This window comes from Poecilia reticulata, linkage group LG13 (genome assembly GCF_000633615.1).
Source record: "Poecilia reticulata strain Guanapo linkage group LG13, Guppy_female_1.0+MT, whole genome shotgun sequence".
NCBI classification, from domain to species: domain Eukaryota; kingdom Metazoa; phylum Chordata; class Actinopteri; order Cyprinodontiformes; family Poeciliidae; genus Poecilia; species Poecilia reticulata.
The window spans coordinates 17,336,984-17,359,731 of record NC_024343.1 but is presented as its reverse complement, the minus strand read 5'-3'; the positions used below and the strand labels follow the sequence as shown (position 1 = coordinate 17,359,731).

Here is a 22,748-nt window from a genome sequence, read left to right as displayed (position 1 = left end):
AAAAGAGCTTTTAACAAGTCCAGGGAGGATGAGTGGGTCTGCCAAAGCAGAACAAAGGCAGGGAGGAACTCTGAGGGATAGCAGCAGAAAGGGAGGCTCTGTAATTTATCACCTGTTGCCCTTAGGCTGCCCGGCACTCCAATCTCTGGGCTCTTTTTTTTCTGTTTGTGTGTATGGAAGCAGGCATGAAGAGGTGATGAATGGATACAGGAGGGGGGGAAGTACACAGTTATAATTCGCTCCTAACATAAACAAAAAAAAAATATTCGGCCAAGGACACCACAGTTCTGCATGCCTCTCTGTAGCACAGGAGGATCCTGATGTATTTATGTACTTGTTTTGGGGCCAACAAATGGAAATTAGGTCAAGTAGAGCAAACGGGGAAAAAAAAGTTTCTAAAAGAGACTAATTTAAATACATTTTAAAATTGACACAAAATGCTGTTTAATGGTAATATTTTCTTGCGACATTATATGAAAAGCTCTGGACTGTTGTCATGCTCATCAAACTAGGTTAATCTACTTTTTGCTGTCTCAAGAAAACTGGATGTTTCATTAGGTTTTTCTGCCACCTAGTGGCAGAAAATACGCACTCACAGAAGTGCATATCTAAGCACTTGACTTGTGCTTAGATATGTATTTCATAGTATAGTATTTTATGGTACTTTTTCATAAAATACTGAGAAATACCAGACAGGCAAGCAAGGGAACAAAACGACTCCTAAACAAGTTTGTGTTTTACTTTTACATGCTGCATTTAAAATTGCTGTTGTTGCATATTTGGCCATTTTGTTTGTGATTTTACTTTATATGCAAGATTGCTCAGGGAGCATGGAGTGTCTGGGGTGTTTCTAAAGGCTGGTTCTATGATAAGCAAACAAGAGCTATGTCCTAGTGGGCCTTGGCCTTCGTGTTTGTACAAATAAGTCATATCCTTTAGCAGAATATCAAAAAAAGAGAGTATGTTTTTTGATGCTGCTTAATCATATTGCAATCCATTTATAGTCTTGGTCACACAAGGTAGTGTACAACCTTTGTTGTTGAACATGTTCCTTTTGTGTTTCAATTACAAAATTGCCACAAAAAAAAGTAGTTATTGTTGGTTTATGTTGTAAGTTAACTTGTAAAATACCACAACCCATTCGTTTCCCTACCAACCGAAGGTTAAATAGGTTTTTAATAACAATGGAAAAATCTGGAAAGATAGTGACTGTCATCTAATGTCGCATTTAAGGGATCTGTTCTAATTTCTAATTTAACCTTTTTTAAGTGCAATTAAAATTAAAAAAATAATAATTTTGAAATCAATTTTGTATGTGTCTCATCTGATTTAGAAATGACTGAATGCGTTTTAGTTCACCCAACAGATAGGACGTCAAAGGATAAATTAAACTTATGAAACTTTGCTTTTAACAAAGCTTGTGAAACTCGACTCCGACATTTCCGCGGAAATTTGAACGCCACACAACTGGAACGCCGATGACGTAAACACGTAAACTGCAGTGTTTGGTTGTGGTCGGAACAGAAGAAGCCAAGAAGGGGATCAAGGAAACCTCTAGCATCGTAGATAAACACCCCCGAAGACGTGTGAACCCAGCGGTCACACAACTGTAACTGCACCAAAAAGAACCGTGAAAGGGTCCTTGACACAGCGAGGGTCAAGATGTCTGAGACATACGGTAGGTTTGTGGAGGGTTGGTGTGTAAATGTAGTTGTTAAACGTTCATGGCTCTGTCCTGTACTCCTATGTGACAGCTTGACTCTTAGCAACGCCGCTAGCTAGCTTGGTGTAAATATAGCCGATGAGATGCTTCATTGCGCTTATAATGAGCATTTTAAACTTATAGCTACCATTTAATTGAATTACTTTGAGACACCTGCGTCTGTTAGCTAACAGTCTAGTCCTGCAATGGAGGATTATGTTTCCCCGTTAAGCAGTCGGTGTAACGTGAGCAAACAGATGGAGAGACGTTGTAAGTGAAAGTTGACCAAACTTCTGACGAAATGCAACAGCTCTTTGTCGGGCCACAAAGATGGTTCTTGCAGAAAATCCGATAATCTGATTGACTGAATTTTAAGCCAGAGGGATCCACGTTGGCTGCAATGACCTCCCCGCATTTTTGAGTGGTGGTGGTTTAATAAGAAGTAGCCTTTAGTCCGAGGCCGAGAAAGAGGAAGCTCCGCGGAGCTACGGTTCATTGTGCCGCAGTTACCTGTAGATCTGCAGCGGCTTAAATGTGTCGTGCATCAGTTCCCCATCCTGAATCAAAGCAACTGCAAACTTCTCCTTTTCATAAAGCGGGAGATGCGTAAAAACCCAACCGCTACCGTTTCAATTTCTTTTACTTGTGCTAATATTTGTCAGATTCTTGTTTACCTTCGACTCTGTCTGATGCAAGCTCCAAAAGCACACCGACTCTCGCATCACAAATGTTTTGAAATGCCACACCATCATCACCCTCTCCTGTTGCACTCCCAGTCACACTCTCGCCGTCTGTGTCTACTTGAATTCCCCTCGCCGCCTCACTTCTTGTATGAAACTTTATCCATGGGGGTTGTGTATATGAGGAAAAGTGCCAGCACTAATGGTAGCTATAATAGCCTTTCATCGATTTCTGCCTCAGTCTCGCTGCACCGTCTTCACTGAAGGATCGGTTCTGCAAATGGCGACAGCATCATGAAGCAGTAGTTGCATGTTAATTGGTTAGAGCTGGAATTTATGGACTATTTAATTCATGTTTGCATGTTATTGCAATGTAGTTGTTTGTGGAACGTGTTTAAAATTACAGAATGAGAGACGTATATGGTGAAATCCGAGTTCCTTCTGATGTTGCGAATCTGGATGAGAATGGCCAAAAAAATAAATCTATCCATTTACTTGTCCATCTGTCATGCTCATTCATCCACTCACCATTCATTTAATGATTTATTCACTCATCCAGGCTGTTTGTCCATTCAACCGTCTGACCCACCAGTCATTCGTGTATTTGTCCTTTGTGCCTAGAGGAGGGCAATATGGACTTAAAGTTTTATCACAGTATTTTTGCAGTACTATTGTGATAACAATAAAAATGACAATAGGAACTATTTATTACTTATATTTTAGGTAACTGTTTGGCTCTGACTGCATGACAGAGCAGTCATAGTCCCACAAACACAGATGCTACTTTTGAAAACCATGTCCATTTGGAATACTGCTCTTAAGGACACAAATCACATAAACAAGTGTGATTTGTATCACTAAACTGCATATGGTAACTGAATTTAGTCATGTTTTTTGATTTATTGATATGCATTTCAAACATCATTAATTGGACTTTATTGTGACAGTGATAAATGAAAATTCCTTTAAGAAACGATGCATGATGCAAGACACGATAAATGCCCATCCCTATTCCTTCATTCCTATCATTTCCTCATCTCTTGCCGTACTTTTGCCTCTGACTATAAGTTCCTAAAATTTGAGTCTGGATATAGCCTGGCATTTTAGCAAAGACTTTTGTTGGAACCCTGGAAATACCTGCTTGGTGCCTTTTTTTTAAGCAGCAATGTTAACAAATCAGTTTTTGCTTAAGCTATACAAAATGGTTCTGAAATCCAAAATATAGCAAAGATGTCAAAAAATTGTGTGCATGTTCTTAGTTTTTGCACTACTTATTGCTTAATTTAGGCAACATGCGTCCAGATGCCAAATTTTATTCATCTCTCTCTAATTGAAAGCATTTCATGTACAACTTCCACAGTCACTTTGACAATTCGATGGCTATTTGCAGTTCTTATGAGGCAAGGTATAAGTTATGATGTCTGAAAAGCTGTGGCAAGCTATTAGAATGGAAATGTTGCCTTTTGAGTCAGTTTTTATCTTATGGAAACTGTGTGTTTCGCAGCAAAACACTTCAATGCATTCACCGCTGCTAATCAGGTGGAATAAATCTGACCTCTAGCTGGTGTTGTTATTGGAAACGCCCGCCTCAACAATGATGCACCAACATAAACTAAGCTGGTGAAGGTGGCTACAAAACCTCACAATAAGAAAATCTCGCAGAAAGACAGAGTCTGCATTATACTGGTGAACAGCTCACAGGAGCTGGGTAGCCTGAGCAAAATCATTGAAACTGGGTTTGGCGGGGTCATCTTTCCAGCGAGCAGAAACTCTGACATGATGACAAGCTACAATTAAGTGGTTTAATTCAAAGCTTTTTCGGGTGTTGGTATGGCCCAGTCAAAGTCCAGGCCCAAAGTCAACTGAAAATTTGTGGCAAGATTTTGAAAAAGGCTGTTCTCTGACACACTTCATCCAGGCGAATGAGTCTGAAATATTTTACAAAGAAAGTGGGAGAAAATTTCAGGACTAACCAGTATTAGGAGAAGTGCTCATAATGCAATTATTGAATATTCCAAGGACGGATTTTGTTAACAGTAATTTTCTTTTTCATTAATACAGTTTTAGTGACCATAGCCATCTCATATATAAAACTTATTAATCAGAAGTGGGCATCTAGGGCGGTTAGACCATCCGACTGGCTAAATATGTTATTGCTATGGTAACTGTGAAAACTCGACTATTTACACAAAATCACATACAAACCAAGTAATCCATTCCGATTGTATCATTGCTAACTTTGATATGGCATTGAGAGTTAAATTGAAACCTTGACAGACTTTCAGTGAAAGGTGATTCAACAAAATATTGACTCAGCGGTTCAGGTTTTAATCAGCTAAACATTTTGGAAGCCATTTATTATTTTTCTCTTTTGCGTCATCAGTGGCCGCGTACAATTCCTCCGATCAATATCTTTAAAGTTTTTGTCTATGTCAAAGTTTGTTTGTTTTTTTTTTTTGTTCACCGTGAGACATGAAAAGTTTGCTTCACTAAAACCATTTTCAACCTCCGACAAACAACCGTAGCCTGTACAGCCTGAGAGATTTACATGCAAGGTTTTCCGATTAGCGGGGCGATTGGAGGTTGGCGGGTGCAGTGAAAGTTATGGCTTTAACAGGATTAGGAGTTTATCCGAGGCTCGTCTCTGGCGCAAAGAGCCGACAGCCGATCTGCTGCCGACGTCGATGATTGAGCTCTGCCTCCTCTCGTCTTTTTTGCAGACTTCCTGTTCAAGTTCCTAGTGATCGGCAGTGCCGGTGCGGGGAAATCCTGCCTCCTCCACCAGTTCATCGAGAACAAGTGTAAGTCTCAGTGAAAAGAGGTCGGCCGTCCTCCTTCTGAGAAGAAAGAAAAAGAAAAGATTCATTGACTCACTGAAGAATGAAACCATGACAAAGTGTACGCCAGTCCTGTTTTCTGACATTCAGTGCAGGGTATTGATAACTATACTGCACATATTGTACTCCGCAGCTTTAAACTAGACAGTTTTCTACATTTTGATTTTAGAGTATTTGATGAAAATTACACTTTTTGAAAGCACTCTGATTGTTTTGACAGAACAGAACATTATATTTTCATAAAAGTCAACGTTGTTCAAGTGTATATAATAAACCTGTCATTCAGAATGAAAGGGACGTTTTGTAAAACAGTATTTAAACTGTTGGACTATAAAACTGTCAAGATAATGCAAGCAGTACAGTCAGCACCAAGGATCTCGCTTAAATAAAACTTTACATTGTAAATGTTTCAAGTTTTCACATGAATCTCTAGTTTAGTGAATGTTTCGGTTTTTCTTAAGGAGATCAGGAGAGATGCAGTAGTCTGAACAAGTATTTTCCCACTTAAAGATTTTTTTTAACACTTTTGGATCAACAAAGTTTGCCGAGCCAAAAGTTTCAAGCGCACAAAACAATAACGGCAGATGACATCAGGGTTAAAATTGTGGGAACACCTATAAAGCTGTGCCTTTCTTTACTGCAGTCTAAACTGCATAAATACGACATTTCTTTGTTTTTAATCCATCCCATCTCTCCTGTGCAGTCAAACAGGACTCCAACCACACCATCGGCGTGGAGTTCGGTTCCAGGGTGGTGAATGTCGGCGGGAAGACGGTCAAACTGCAGATCTGGGACACTGCCGGACAGGAGCGATTCCGGTAACGCCTAGTGAATTTTCCTGCCGAGGTTTCGGCAGTCTGTGAGCGAGATGGAGGGGTTTTCACTGAGCCCCACACGCAGCAGCGTGACAGTTAGGCTTGTCACAATAGCAGGTTTTGCTGGAAGATAAATTGTCCCCGAAGTTATTGCGATAAACAATAATATTGTCACTTTGAGACCATTTTCAAATAGTATAATAGTAATGGCATATTAATGTAAGTACAAAGTATTTCATTTCTAAAGAATATTTAGGACGTTTGACATTTAAAAATCCAAAATAAACAAACAGAAATGGCTTACGAAGGATCTGTAACCAAAATTTAGTTTCAAAAAGTATTTATCTGTCAGCGTACACAGGCAAAAGTGTCAGGTAGGACTTTTGTAAAAAAAATAAAAAATAATAATAATAAAAACCACATCATTCTGGATGTCAAATGTTTGCAGCATTTTTCAAAATGTCAGTTTTTCAATGATATTACAGTGGACCATCTCTTTGACAATTGTTCAAATGGAAATTATTAAGCTAATTTTAATTCGTCGTGCGACTAATTGAATTATTGCCTGCTGTGACAGTCCGTTTGCTCTCTGAAATTATTTTAGTGTATTGAAGTCGAGTATTTACGGGAAGAGAGCGTTTTTGTCTTACGTTGCGTCTTTTCACAGTTCTGTGACACGCAGCTACTACAGAGGAGCAGCTGGAGCCCTCTTGGTGTATGACATCACCAGGTAATCATTGCACTCGTTAACCTCACTTCCTGTTTTTTTTTATTTTTTTTTTATGTCCTCTTATACTTAAAATGATCTGTGTTTATTTAAAAAACAGAAAAAAGACAACTCCTTGATGGTAGCCATCCAAAACCAAATCATTTTGATCTGTTGCAGTTGCATCTGGCTGGACTCAAAATTGAAACGTACTGATGTGTGAAGACCAACTGCAAATAGTTTTCTGCTCTACTCACTTTAGATTGATCTCCTCTCTGTCTGTTTTTATAAAATATGAGTCATAACTATTATAGAGTCTCCATAGTCGAAAATGACTTAAGTAGATGCGGCGAGGCATGAAGACGAAGAGTAAAAGTTTTGTGAAATTGAGGGAGCGGAACGAGGCAGAGTAGGAATGCGATCCAGTTTGGAGTTTCTGTCACCAAAGGGAGGTCTCATCTGTGGGCAGCAGGGAAGCAGGCGGCATTCTTGGATTAAGGGAAGGAGAACGACCATGGGAAGCAGATTGAGGTCGAGTCGCCTCATTTCATCGCCGTGCGGACAAGGGAGTTACATCAGCCCGTGCTTGTCGGTGAAAACAGCTGTTAAACATTAATATACAGGCCTACACCCTGTTTTACCTCACTGACCTCATGTTGCCATAGACACCAAGGCACGCAACCGGCTGTTGTTGAGCAATATTATGTGTGTCACGTACGGCTACGTATGTATGTGTTAATTACCGACACGTCAACACGGGGAAAAGGCTTAGATCTTAAAGGTTTGCAGTTGGGCCGCTCCAGGATCTTGTTTTGTAACCTTACTTTGCTAACGTTCCCTCTGTCCTGCCTGCTTTGTTTCTTGGTCTTCATGATGCCGTTTCTTCCCACTCATATAGTCATTGTCAAGTTAAAAATAATAAAATGCAAGTTTGTACTTTTAATCGAACGAAATGTGGAAAAAATACCCTTTGTTCGTTTCATACTCTGCAATGAAACTGCATTCGACTTGTTGCGTTACAGCCGTGAAACGTACAACGCGCTGACCAACTGGCTGACGGATGCACGGACACTAGCGAGCCCCAACATCGTCATCATCCTGTGCGGAAATAAGAAAGACCTGGACGCGGAGAGAGAAGTGACGTTCCTGGAAGCCTCTCGGTTTGCTCAGGAGAACGGTAACTAGGGTTGGGTTTATCTCGCAAAACATTTCGCTGCCGTGTTCGTCTCGTGAAATTCTACCCGCACGTTTTTGTCTCGTACGCAGAACTAATGTTTCTGGAGACCAGCGCTCTGACAGGTGAAAACGTCGAGGAGGGATTCTTGAAATGCGCTCGCACCATCCTCAACAAGATAGATTCAGGTACACTTTTAATTGGTTTGGTAAAGATGGGGACCTCTGCCAGTGTTTGGATATGTTTAATTTATTTTTTTATGGTGACATTTTCTTTCCTTTTGGTTCCTTTTTTCCTAAAGGGGAGTTGGACCCTGAGAGGATGGGCTCAGGAATCCAATATGGAGACGCCTCACTGAGGCAGCTGCGGCAGCCAAGAGGCACGACGACGCAAAACAAGCAGCAGTGTAACTGCTAGGGGTCGGATTCCGTCCTTACTTGATCCCGCTGGCCCATACGGAGAGACCGCCCCCTACAGGTAGGTAGCGAGACATGAGCCAAGGCTGGATCACGTCACCGTACAATTCCCTGAAACTGATGAGACGACGTCCGTTTCTTCTGCAGCTCATCTCCAGGTGTTTTTGGGTGTGTGCGACTGCTGTCTCATACACTTTAGACCACCTGGATCAATGTTGGTGGGCCGGGGGGCATTACTTTGATGACCCCTGACCTCCAACCTCTGGTAAGCCTCCTTACCTGAGTGGTTCAGGTTTTTATCCTGCATCTGGACAGCTTAACCCCCCTCCCTCCCTCTCGGTGCGAAGTCGGTGCGATCACAAAGAAGGCACTCCGTCATCAAATGCCAGAGGAGGACAAGTCAAGGGTCGTTTGTTTTGAGCTTCTCTCCTGTCGTTTTTACGTCTTCGCTTTCCCACACTGGTTTTAAGCCGCCCTAAGATGTTTTCCTGCATTTGCACTTCATTGACTGTAAATGATTGTGAAGCTCCTTCGAGCGTTTTCATCACTCGGCCTCCGGCCGATTAGTTAATCGAAGCAAATCATAACCGATAGTGACTCTGTGATAAACGGTCTAAATGTGTACTCTCAACAGATCTCATCTTCCTCCATAGTTTGGCTTAAAAATGTCGTATTCAGGTTTCTGTCGGACTGTGGTTTGTCATCTTATGATGCTTCTCATTTGATCAGAAAATTGAAGAGTAGAGGGGTTCCGGAGGAGCTCAGTCAGACCCAGAGTGTTCAATCATTGAGTGTTTCAGTGGAAAATGCTTGGTTTTTGTATTGCAAATGCACCGTAATGACGTAGAGCGATGGCTTTTAGGTTATGCTCCATACTTTAAATCCACAGTTTTGGTCAGAGGTTTGCATCCTTTCATACACAACATTGATCCTGTTCTTTCTTATTTTTTTTACTTTATTTTTTTTCTGCAGTGATTATACACCATAGAGTTGCAATGAGTTTTAGAAGCAAGAATTGGGAGCACCAATGTGAATTGATTGCGGCTTTTTTTTTTGTAGTCCACACACAGCGTCAAAATTACATATAAACCCTCAAATAATATTTGTATACATTTGTCTTTGGGTGATGTAGAGAAACTACAAGTTTTGAAGCCATAAAGACAATAATTCTGCCTGGACGTTTTTGCCAGTCTTCTCAAATTTGTTTCGGGACGGCTCAGACTTTTTGAGCAAGAGTTTTCAGATCTTCAGTAGGGTTCAGATCAGATCCATCCCAGATTCCAGAAGCTTGATGTCGGCCCGCTTTATCAGCTCCAGAACCAGTTTTTATCTGTGTTTTGAATCGCTGTCCTGTTTTAAAACACTCAATTGTGTCCAAGTTTGAACCTACTGTTGATCTGAGACGAAGCTGAAGAATTTGTAGCTAGTCAGCCGTCTTCTTTTTCTGTACCCATTTTAAGCAGCACCAGGATAAACGGCAATGAAACAGACATCAGCATAATGCTGCCACCACCGTGCTCGACAGTCTGTTCTGTGTTCTTAGGCTTTTAAGCCTCACCGTGTCTCCTCTAAACATGCTCCTCCTCCACAGTTAAATCTTTGACTCTTCTCTCCTTGTGTTCACATTTCCGTCGAGGTTAAAGGTCGTGACAGTGGAGCAAGTGTTTGTTTGTTTGACACCGGTGTCCCAGCATCTCTCTGAGCTTTTCAAGTTCCTGGGTTATCCTTGACCAGCCTAACCAATTTCCTTTCATTGAAGCTGATAGTTTGGGTAAACCTATTCAAAATGTATTTAATAAGCTGGCCCAGTATCCAATCAGAATTATTGTAGAAGTTTCTTAATGGCTAAAAAAAAAAGTGCGGTTCCTCTGCAACTCAATAAATATATGCACACTTGTATTTACAATTTTACATCTTCACAGGTGTTGTTTCCGAAGCCATTCAAGCTGTATGTTCTATAATCATTTTATACTCCAAAGAACACTGAAAATAACTAATTTCAGCCCAAATTAAAAGGCGACTATTCATTTAAACATCTGACCTAAACTGTGTTTTACTCCAGCGTTTCACTCCCGTCCGCCTCAAAGTGCAACAAAGAGGAAATTTGATTTCCAAAGATTCCAAACATGTAAATATTGAGCCATATTAAAAAGTTAAGGCGGTAAGACCTCTGTGATGTCTAGTTCTAATTTACTGACAGATTTGGAGTCGTTTGCCTTTCTATTTAAAACCAGTGTTGTCCTCCTCTTCCTGGGCTTTTTTCTTCACGAGCTCCCAATGATCCACGCTAATGCTGGATCAGGAATCTGACGGCGAGCGCAGCTTCCTGCTTGTTGGAAGCTTTCACGCTCCCTCAGACTCGTCATCGAGCTTCGCGGTCAATTATTCATGTGTGGTTGTGTGGGGAAGTGATGATTCAGAAATCTGTTTGCAGCCTTAAAAGTAACTGCTTAAGCACACAAACTATAAAGAAGTATTAGGGTCATTTGGAGAAAAAAAAAAGTTTTTTTTTTTTTTTTATGTATTTTTCTGAATTCCCATTTGAGAATAAAGTTGAAATGTCAAGAATAAAGTCGAAGGGGTTGGTAGGAGTGTCAAAATATTGAAAAAGAAACATTTTGGTAAGATTAGAACATTAGAGAGTTGGAATGTAAACTTTCAAGAAAATGTGACCTGTTGAGAAAAGATGGATTACCTTTTCAAATTGTTGTGGGAAAAAGTCAGAAAACATTTTCAGAAAGAAAGAGAATGTCAAAGAAAAATTGGAACTATCAAAAATTGAGGTGAAATGTAGCGGGAGGGGGGGTATATTTTCAAAGAATAAATTGTATAGATGAGGAAAACGTTGAGACTGTAATTGTTAAACCAAACAAAGACCCACAACAGTTGTAAAAAAAAAGAGCTGCTTTAATACAACACAGCAGTTTGGGGTTTTGCCTGTTGTTCTTTCCACTCTGAATTTTTCAAATATGAAATAAGATTTTGACACTCTGTGAAAATTTCAAATTTATTCTTGATACTATGACTCGATATTTCAACTTAAAAAAAAAAATCTATTCTAGTTTGTTTTAGTGAGCAACTCAGGTTATAAATTACTTTGGTGGGGGGGAAATGGAAGCAGAATTTCCACTGAAAGTGTGTTTCCTCTGTCTTCGGACCACTGAGGCAGACATTCTGGTGATGCTGGGTGGGGAATCGGGTTCCACCTCAGTACCTTTCCAACCCCCCCCCCCCGCCACCTTTCTGCTAAAGAGACAGGCACTGCTTGTGTGAATCGCCCATCCAATGGTTGATGAAAGCAGCCAGCTAAACGTTTGTCTTTACCCTGAATTATGAAGTTTTGTCCCTCCAGACTCACGGTGGATATTTTAACCCGAGTGAGTTGGCACACTGAAGGGGAAACTCTGGGGGGGAAGGGGGGCGACTTTCTGGGTTTTTAGGGTATCAAGAGTGGTGAAAATGTCTTGCTTTACATTGTGTGAGTCTGTCATATCTGAAAGTGCACTTTTACTTTTACAATTTTGTTTTCTGAATATGCTGTAACTATAGAAATGTAAATGTTATTTTACTTGAAAAATATACTTTAATAAAGATTTTAATGTAGATGTTATCAGCTCTTATTGAATTACAACTGAGGTTCCTAATTTTGGTCTCCTTGTCTGTCGTCACCCGTGCTGTAGTGGAGCGAAATCATCTTGCTCGCTTTGTGAGAAAGCAACTGACTCGTCCTGTTTTATACACATTGCTTTAAATGTTTCAGTTCTGCTGACTCGCAGTTGAAGCGCATTAATATGTGTGTACTTGTTTAAACAGCAGTCAGAATAACACCACCGCATCCATCGTTTCTTCACTTGTCTGGACTTCATCACTGGGGAAACACAATCCTGACTCGGTTGTTTTGTAAATGATGTGATATATTCAGCCCAAATATTACTGTACATTTTAATTATATCCTATGTTGTAAATACGAATTGTCAATTGTCTTATTGAGGGTGAGTATTGCTCATTGTTTTAATTATGCAATTCCCAGTAAACTGCTCGTTTTTCATTTAAACAGTTCCCTGTGTTTGTTTTCTTCTTCTTTGGTAACACCAAAGGAGTCATTGAGTATAAACCAACCCTCCCTGCTGCTTCCTATGAGCAGCGACTACAATTCAGATTTATTGGCAGCTAGCTTGATGGGGCCTGAAATTTCACGTCGGAATCTGCGCACTTGATTCATTTCCTCGCGCCGCCATTGTTCGGTCGAGTTGTTTCTTTCCAAGGCCGTCAGGTTGAGGTTAGGACATCGGAAGTATTTGCGAGATAAATGGCAAGTGCCATCTGCGTCCAGTTGTGTAAATTTATGCTCCCGGGTCGATGGAGTAGCTACTAGAGGGGCGTAATGTTGCTGATGTGGATGTGGACACATTGACTGATTGATCGCGCGCCTGCTGTGAAGATGACCTCATAACCGAATAGTGGGGTTTACTACGTGTGAGGTTTGGCCACTAGATGGTGCTAAATGTTAGCCAGATAAATGCTGGCTGCTCCTTATATTTTGCCCGTATTTCTGCCTTGCCAAAATAACAAAAGTTTTAAAATCGGTAACTTTAAGAGGTTTCAGTAGGATTTTATAGTTTAAGTCATGCCAAAGATTAATACATTTTATTTGTAAAGCACTCTTCTAAAAACTCAGTTTACAAACAGAAGAAAAAAAATTAGGTTCTGGATCGTTCTAAAATGTTGTTTATTCTGTTTAGGTGTAAGACGCAGGAAGTAGAACCTCTGCCTTAGTCTTGGGTCATTTGTATCTTTTAAATTTTTTTTTTCAGGTTTGCCCTCCATTTATTCAGCCATCAACTTTGACCAGTTTTCTTCCTTTCTACAAGAAAAGCATCTCTGCAGCAGCATGATGCTGCCACCACGTTTCATGGCGGTGATGTGCAAATTTAGTTTTCCACACCACTCAGCATTTTACATGTACTGCTCATCTGACCAGAGCACCAGCAAGTTCCTCTGGATTTCTTTTTGCCACTCTTCCATAAAAACAGGATGCGACGTGCATGACTCACTGCGCTGCCAAACGAACCTAAGCTGTTGATCTCAGCAGCTCCTCCAGAGATATGGCGGTCTGATTAATGTTCTGCCTGTCAGCTTAGGTGGGCAGTCGGTCTTTGATGAACAGAACTTTTTATAATAATTTTTGTAGCACATTTCAGCAACAAGCCAAGTCAAAGTGCTTTTCACTGGAAAAACGCAATTCAATGAACAAAACCAAAAAGTAATATATGGCATAGAAATGCTGCGTCTCCGTGTTTGGTTCTGTCGATGCAGAGTAGAGTAGAGCCAGAAGACCTGAGTGGTCTGGAAGGTTGACATGGCAACAGGACTTTCATGTATTTTGGTGCTGTGTTGTTCAGTGATTTATAAACTAAAATACACTGCTCAAAAAAATAAAGGGAACACTTTAAGTGCTCCTTTTATTTTTTTGAGCAGTGTATTTTTAAAGTCCATTCTCTCTGAGCCAGTTGAAGGACTTCAGAACCGGAGTGACCCATTCCATTTCCTATTGCGTTAGTGAGAACGTGAGCAGCAGTGTTAACATTTTCAGATCTACTGTGAGCTCTGGTCTAATGGATCTCGGTACAGTCGCAGGAGGGATTGTCAATCCGTAAACTGTGGCAAACAAGGCACAAGCAATGTTGATGTTTTTGTCAATGATTTCAGCTTAGAACATTTCCCTTGGTGTTGAACGGTAGCTTTGCAGCCTGTCCTTGTAGTTTTCATACTGAAGTTTTGCGGCATTTTCACTCAGCCCTTCGACAATTGGCCCCCCTTCATTTCTCACTAGTTGAGCAATTCTCCACTGAGATTTCTTCCTACCAGACTCAACTTTCACTTTAATGGGAGCTTGTATTTTAGAAAGTTATCCACTGGATTATCTGCTGAAAGGGATATGGGAAAGTAAACTTGAAGGTTTCAACTGTGCCGCCATTAAATGTAAAAAAAAAAAAGAAAAAAAAAAGGCAAACAGGTTTAACACCCAACACTGCTTGAAACTTCCCCACAACTGTATACCTGATCTGTTTGTTCATTGATTTTCTTTTAAGAGCCCCTGAGCCCTTTTAAATATAAATACAGCTGTTCTCTGATTAAATTACACTCATGTGGTCTATTTACTACCTAAAAGACTCGTCTTGGTAAACTTTTTTGGTACAAATGCGCCTAACACGTTTTACATTTTTATTTGTAAAATGTTGACCTTTTTTTTTTTTGACCTTTTTTTTTTTTGAGATCAACACTACTTTGTGTCTAAAATCCCTTTAAAAAAAACAACACAGAAGTATATAGCTTTAATTGTGACAAAGTGTAAAAGGCGCAGGTAAATGGATGCTTCCATGGCAGTCCAATCATTTAGTGACATAATAAGTCATACTAATAACAGTTTGGTCAATTTTTTGTTTATTTACACAAAAATGGGACATACAGGTGATGAATTGGAGACATCTTATAAGGTTCACAAGAAAGGAAGCGGCAGATTCGATCGATAACAAAACGTCTGTCGACATGTGAAATCAACTGTGCGACTGGATATGGTTAAAATTAGAATGACATTTTCAATTTCACAGGCGTTTAACTCCAGCAGAGACATGTATAAAAGCAGATCGTTTACGACTGCAAGAGGGAGCTTAAAATGCAATTTCGCTTTATGGAGAGCCAGAGGAATGTACGACTCTGTACGACTTCATTTCATAATACTCGACGACAAGATGCACTGTATTTACACACACCGCACTGAGCAAACATCACATTACTGCCTTATGGGGAAAATACGCTGAATGTCTTAAGTTTGGTCTCCATTTTAAGTGTTTTGAGAGGGACCCAACAAGCACCGTTTGTTGAAATGAAAATTCAGTCAGAGATAATCCATCGTGTCATCCGCCGCCCTGAAGGATGCCTGACACGGCACAGGTTAGCATAACGTTGAAACGGTACTCCATTCGAGTAGGATTAAGTCGCTGTGCTGAGTTAATCGCTCTAAAATGGATTTCTACTCGTCGTCCGCTTGCAGCGAGAGTTGAATAAAAAATGCAAATGAGCCTTGAAGAATACTGTAACGCTCCCGAGGCTATTGCTTTTTGACTACAAGGCTTTCATTACCATCTGTGGTCCTCATTTTTATTTTTTATTTCTGGTGCTTGTTAGTTAAAAGTAGTGCCATTACATAAATGTATAGGTTAAAGAGCAACAAAAAGGGACTGGGGCTAACAGGTTTACACTGATTTCCACAGTGCACAGAGATAAATGAGTCGATTTACTTGTTAATACACAGAATAACTAGTTTCTGCACCCGCTGGCTGAGACAGAACACAAACATGGCTGCACCTTAATGAGGATTTCAAACAGTAACAAATACAAGTGTTTTTTCTGTTCGCCTACTGACAACAATAGCTGTTCCACGTGTACAGAATATTGCAAAGTATTATTTTTTTTTCGACGGCAAGCAGTGTAGTTTACCTCAAATATCAATATTTAGACAATATTGGCTACGTTCTCTAAAACGCTGCTTCCCTGCGGTCGTTGAAGGAGTGGCAGGAGAGAGACGTGGTTGCTTTTGAGAGCTATATAAAACACGGAGAAGCTAGGGTTGAATGCCAGGGGCTGCAGATGAGTGGGGGAAGAGGGATCGACTTCTACTCTAGTGACTGGAGCATGAGGAGCTGCTTGAGGACCTTGGTCTGACTGGTCTCCCTGATCTCTCCTGCCAGGAACATCTCGTCCACCACGGTGTACACCTTGAAACGCACGCAGGAAGTAGACAAAAAAAAAAACACACACACACAAGGAGTTGTCATCTGTGCTGCATTCGGGTTGTAAAACAATCACAAAATGTCGACATGGAAAAACAATTTCACCTTGTAAAAGTTGAACACGAGGTCCAGTTCACACACATTGTGGAAATATTCATTTAGCACCTTCAGGGAAAAGAAGAAGATTGAAACAAGCTAATTTAATAGCATGTTGAGCACAATAATGACTTCATGAATCTGCAAAAGTGTCAATTCTGTCTTCTACTGGCAGGAAGCAATTTTACATTAAAATTGCTCGTACGCCGAACATTGATGGAGAAGCTGCAGCGCACTGAAAATATCAGCCACTTTTCACAAAACCGAACAGTGCGTCAAATGGCTATGGAGCTACAGTGCATCACGTCAGTATGACAAAGAAAACATAATCATCCCAGAGCGATAAAAAAAAAACTGAAAAGGAGAGGCAGGAAACACATTTATAACATATTACATTTGAAGAGATGTTTATTTCAACCTGTTGTTAAAATAATGTGACAGAACTCATTTGGTGTCTCTAACATCTTATTGCATTTTTTTAACTGTACACGTCAGATGAGTAGTCTATGAATATGAAGAGAAAAGGGGGGGGAAAAGCCCCATTTTTCTCTCGTTTGTCTAAATGGATTAAAGATAATGGAATTCTCGAGCCACAGCACCAAATGAATGAATCTAAAAAATAAAAAAAAAAGGACAGAAAAAAAGAGTGCATCTTTTTTCTCTAGATGTGGCCATATAGAATAACACAGGAGGATCCTGCATTTCTGTACATTAAATGTCTCTGTCAAGGTCAAACAGTAAATTATAAGACCTTCTTCACTCCTGAGCAGTCAAGACAAAAATGCTCAACTGTTCGTCTTAGGAAAGAAAAACAAAAACCTGATTGTACTTTAAGCTTGAAATTTCAGAAGGGAGTTAACTAAATGATAGAGACACATTACTTAAGACAAAAATATCACAATATGTTGCAAACATCTTACATCGGTTGTAAAATCGGTTATACTTCATTTTTAAGTAGTTTTTACATTGTTTTAAGACTTAATCTATAAATTTGAATAGCTCAACTATCATTCATTTCAATTTTACTTTGCTTATGTTGGAGCAATGGGGAAAAAATTGTGTTCACAAAATTCTGCGAAAACAAATCCCACGGGATGGCCTCTTTATTAAGTACATCTTACTAGTTCTGGGTTGCAGAAAATTTTACCTTCACAACTGCCTTAATGCTTTATGGCAAATAATGAACAAGTGCTTTTCAGAAATATTGGTCCATACAGATATAAAGGCATCAGGCAGTAACAGTAACTCTTTTGATGTCCTTACAGTGAGATAATACTTCAACTGACTGGAGAAATAATAAAGTTTGACATTTAGATGCAGCAAGTAAATAAACCAGAAAACATTCTTAAAAAAAACAAAAAAAAACACACACACAGTAAAAAGAAAGAGAAGCCCTCTGGAGACATTCCTGGAAACCAGCAGACCACAACAACTAGATCATCACAGTTCACATGCTCCGTCTACATCGTGTGTGTTTCAGTTACTTACCTCCACAAAGTTGTGGATGGCTTCGAGGTATGCCAAGTTGTTGTCGGTCACGTCCACACAGATGCAGAAGTAGAGGCCAGCGTAGCGCCGGTAAATGATCTTGAAGTTCCTGAACTGGGGGAGGGGTAAAACAAAGAAATACTCGTAGTAACTCAGCGTCTCGTTCCATAACATCAGCACTTTCACCGGCGCCCGATATCCACAGCTTCCCCATAAAAAAAGTTGCATAAACGTATAAAATCCACAGCATGAAGAAAAGAAAAAAAAAAAAAACGAGGTCAGATTTTTGTTTCTGTCTGATGGCTTGGAGCATCAGATGCATCAACCTTGAACTGGAGGTTGCACAATTCAAGGTTGTACAAAAACTCAGATCCCTTTGAGTTTAATGAGTAATATTTACCAAAGGAAAATGACTTGGCAAAGGTGATTTGTTTTTGTTTTTTTTTTTGCACATTTGTAGGATTCTTGAGGAAATTTTTTTCCTGCAAAACGTGATATACAATGTACAGCATATAGTCTGCCTAATAAAGTCAAACTAAAGTGTCCAAGCAGTTGAGGTGTGTGAGTATTAGACACCGTTACTCGTTTCAATGCAAAGAAAGCAATAATATGATAATCCTCTTTAAAATCTAAAATGAGTGAATTATGACTAATTTTAGCCTCTCCTAAAAAAAATGTTAATGCCCTGTACAATAAGCTACAAGTAAATTATTCGCTTGATATGAAAATGGTTAATGCAGGACCCTTACAAACATGAAAGCGTAAATAATTTAAACTGAAATATTTCACATTTTAAGCCGTTTACATTTAAAGCGTCTTCTGTATCAAATAGCTTTTCTTTTCAGCGGATACTTTCATTTCAAGTAGTGATTACAGATTTCATTTTGAGGGAAAACAACAGATATTGTTCTTCCATAAGAACAACAGTCACATAGCACAGAGACTGCAGCTTTGCACCAACTAGTTGGAAAACAGCAATTATGTTAATCTAGACTCTTAGCAAGATATTTTAACAACAAACACTGTTGGGAAAATGTTCAGAGCCATCAATCTGCTGGAGAGAAAACTGCGCAAAAGAATGTAACCTAAGTTAAACGTGAACAAATCCCCTTACCTCAACGAAGTTGGTATGCTTGGCGTCCCTGACAGTGACCACTGCATGCACTTCCTCGATCAGCTTCTGTTTCTCGTCATCATCGAACTGCATGTACCATTTGGCCAGCCGTGTCTTCCCTGCTCGGTTCTGGATGAGGATGAAGCGGATCTTTACGAGGAAACGATAAGAGAAAGATAAACATTAGCAAAGCTACAACAAAAATACAAAATATCAACTTAGTCAAAGCAATTTAATATGGGAAGACAAAAACATATATAGATTGAACGTTTTAAAGCTGGACAGGTTTGTAAAGAAGTCGTTGTAGCTAAAAACTGCTATTAGCCTAGCTAATGTGAAATGACTACAGCTATTTATTTTGCAACATAACAGTTCAATTAGAAAGCCAGACATATTTTTAAACTGGTTTGGGTCAATTGTATACATTTTAACTCTTTAGGTCAATAAAAAAAAAAATCGCTAACATTTTTTATTTCCTGCTGACTGAATGAAGAGCTTATCAGTCCAACGGTAGCAAACTCCAACTGACATTTTAGGTAAAGCACAGCAACGCAAAGCAATGCCATAGTTACCATTTTCGTTTCCCAAATAAAGTCTTTGAGAGCTCCAGAATAGCGCGTTCCTGAGCAGAAAAAGCACCACTTTTACACTAACACATCAGTATTTCTTCTATTGACCGCTCGTCCGCTATCTTATCAAGCTAACCGGAAGTGCAAAGCTACGCCAAAGTACCGTTGCATGATGGGAAACGTGTTTCTGTTGCACTGGTAGGAACTCAGCGCTATCATTTTCAGAACTACAAAACCCACAGATCCTGCTTGACGATTTCTTAATAAGTTGCGTTAACAGTCACATGAGTCCATCCGTTGGTTGCGGTGCAGATACGGGAATTCCGGCTTTATTTTTCAGATCCGAAAGAAATGGCTCAGATATTCAACAAGAGCTGTTTGGATGTTCTCACACAGTTCTTTGAGACATTAACCATTATTAAACAACCGCTCTGACATTTCATTTGTATATGTAGCTACGTACACGAATATGTAGAATATCAGTACTGTTCAACTTCAGCTTTATTACAAGCTTTCAAATTTTTTGAATACAGAAATGTCATTCTTGTTATGGACAAGGATATATGAAGCCAAACTATGACACATCTCGGCACAGGAAAGCACGAAATTCTAACAGTGCCAAAACCATTACTGAACGTGTCAGTAAAAATATAATATAGTAACTAATTTTAAAACAGAAAAGTAACAATTATTTCAACCACTTACTTCCAAAACAAGTAAGCAAACTAGTTATAACAGTTTTAATAATAGTTTTAAAAACATCTATTTTTGTAATTTTTATTTAAATACACAGACTTTAGTGAAAATATAGAACAGACTCCTGCCACATTAGTATTTGTTCTTAAACAGCCCCACTCTTCAGAAAAATTTAATTTAAGTCTGGACTCTAGACTCCTATGTTAAATTATTAATTGTCAACTGTCTAGCTAAAGACTGAACATTGACTGGTTCAGAGAACTGTTCATAACTAAGCCACCAGTTACACCTGGAGAAAAACAGTACAAAAGAAAAATCATGATGGCACCTCCAGAGGGACTAGTGTTGTGCAGGTATTTTGCTCCCTAAATACCTTCCAGAAGTTTGGCTATGAAGTTCAACACTGTTTTCATTAGATCAAAATACATCTGCAAAAGGGCTTTCAGTACACTTTGCTAAAGTTCTTTGAAAGAAATGGTCTATGTTGCCACCCTAACCCATAAGTGCTATGGGCTAGGGTGACCAGTTTCTTTCTCTTCACTTGTTAAAACATATTCCTTCAATAGGATGATGACCATGTTCCATGGTACGTTTAAAGCCCCATTAGTTTTTCTGTGTTTTCCTCTTACTGATGCCTCCTGGCAATGAAATTACTAGAAGTTGTTTGTAGACTGTGGCTTTTGCTTTGAGATGTGGCCAAGAAAATGTGAGAAAAACCTTTTTGAAAACACTGAAAGTTACTCGGGGCTAATGAGACACGCTTTTAAATAACGCCTCCAGTTTAACGCGAGCTTAAACGTGGTGGGTGTTAGTGAACACATACTCAGTTTGTGTCCAACAGCACCCTCTTCTAAAATTTCATTCTCAATTCTTATTTTCTACCTTTTCCACTATCTTTTTGTTTTTCGTTGCACGGGTCAGATTAAAAACAGAGAAAGTTCTGACATATCTGTTTTTCCAACAACACATTTTACCAGTGGTGCTTCGATTTGTCATGTCCACTGTAGCTCTGTCGTGTTTTTAAAACAAGTTATTTGTGCTTCGCTCCTTCATCGCCAGCCAGGGTTCGGTTTTTGTACACAGGTCAGGCCGGGCTGCCAGCTCACCACAGAACATTGCCCAGACAGTTTGGACAGCTTGCCCTGTGAGCAACTTTGGGCGAATGGGGAGTCAGAGGGAGAAGGGGAGGTGGTGGACTGTGATTGTCAGGGATTGCACAACTGTGAGGAAAGGAATGTGCTCGTCCTATGGGACCCAGAAATATGTCAGCTGCAAAATGCAGAGAAGAGTTGAAGTGGAACAGCAAAAGAACGAAAGAAAACAAAAAAAGATTACGGAAGCTTGCAAGTGGTTCGACAAAGGAAGTTTTTCTTCCATGCAGTGCCTGCGGCTGTGTTTTGGCATCAATGTGCTAGGCTTCATATAAGCGCCATTACTGTGGTAATCTCTAAGCAAGGATGAAATTGCTTAGATGGTGCTTTGCGTTATAAAACGACATGAGGAGAAAAAGAAGGAAAGGAAAGCAAATGGAGGAGAAAGGTCTTTGAAACAGAGACAGGGGGCTCAGTTGAAACTTTGACCCCTGCTAACCGTGCTTTGTGCAATCAGGATAATGCAAATATTGCTAAAAGCCCAGCAAGTAATGTGACGGTAGGTGTGTGTGTGTTTTTTTTAGCACAAGTTGAACATTACTTTGCCAGGAAGTCACATTTTATGCCATCAACGCTCGTACTCTCCTCCCGATAACATAACAGCTCAATAAAGTTGGTTGTAAAGCCACATAAAGCACAGTTTAACATTAAACTGATTTTAGATCAAAAGCCCAAAAAGCCATATTTCAGGAAGTTCGAGAACTCACAGAGAGCGAGGGAGAAAATATTCAGGAGAGGGTTCCAAGTACGAGACATTAAACATCTGTTTGAGCTCTTGTGCGACTCTGCAGTCATTTCTCCAAAGTACAGCGCCGCTGACATCCTCAGAAGATTGAATTATTCATCATTCACTGGCTGAACTTATCAAAGTACCAACCCCGTCACTGTAATTCTTTTATCAAGTGGAGAACTCTGAGCACAACTCAAGTAATTAGGACTAACCTTTGAGATGATTGATTTTCTAGGGAAGGAAATATTTCCCCCTCTCTGCTGCCACTGAATCTAAATCAGGCTTCAGGTCGGAGTTATCAGGTGAATCCTTTATTGGGCGAAGCATAGGAGGGATGGTTGAGTATGTCAGAGAAGGACTAATGTTTGACTTTGTACGTGTGAATGTGGATCAGCTGTAAAAGAACGGAAGTGGTATGTGTGACCCCTGGGGCCCGGGGAGGGAAATGGAACAAAAATATACTCAGTTAGTCCTTTTCTAAACTGCAGATATACTGCCGTGACGAAGCAAAGGCTCCCCGAGAAGCAATAACCCAAATCCTATTTGAATTATTACTCACAAAGACAAATGTGAAATTTATTTTGTGTGCTTCTGCGCTTTAAATTTACATTAAAGTCAATTTATTCTTTTATAGAGAAAGGAAAAAAGTTACTCAAACTTTGCCTATTGGACTTTTTTGCTGCTTCGGAATCAAGTCAACATGCTGTCATGCGTAGAACAATGACGTCTGCTCTCTATCAGGAAAGTGGTCTGCAAGGTTAATGCATCAACAACGGATCTT

General features: G+C 39.8%; 2 protein-coding genes across 2 annotated transcripts; one reads left to right on the top strand and one right to left on the bottom strand.

Moving 5' to 3' along the window:
- Positions 1-1,495: 1,495 nt before the first annotated feature.
- Positions 1,496-12,384, top strand: rab4b (RAB4B, member RAS oncogene family). The gene is made up of 8 exons (XM_008425742.2): positions 1,496-1,678; positions 5,103-5,183; positions 5,923-6,037; positions 6,702-6,764; positions 7,763-7,917; positions 8,007-8,102; positions 8,216-8,391; positions 8,478-12,384. Exons 1-7 carry the CDS (start codon positions 1,663-1,665, stop codon positions 8,329-8,331), a joined length of 642 nt encoding a protein of 213 aa, XP_008423964.1. The 5' UTR covers positions 1,496-1,662; the 3' UTR covers positions 8,332-8,391; positions 8,478-12,384.
- Positions 12,385-14,754: 2,370 nt separating this feature from the next.
- Positions 14,755-19,573, bottom strand: ap2s1 (adaptor related protein complex 2 subunit sigma 1). The gene is made up of 5 exons (XM_008425741.2): positions 19,394-19,573; positions 18,822-18,971; positions 17,708-17,821; positions 16,229-16,288; positions 14,755-16,108 (listed from the first exon to the last, which is right to left on the bottom strand). Exons 1-5 carry the CDS (start codon positions 19,394-19,396, stop codon positions 16,007-16,009), a joined length of 429 nt encoding a protein of 142 aa, XP_008423963.1. The 5' UTR covers positions 19,397-19,573; the 3' UTR covers positions 14,755-16,006.
- Positions 19,574-22,748: the final 3,175 nt, after the last annotated feature.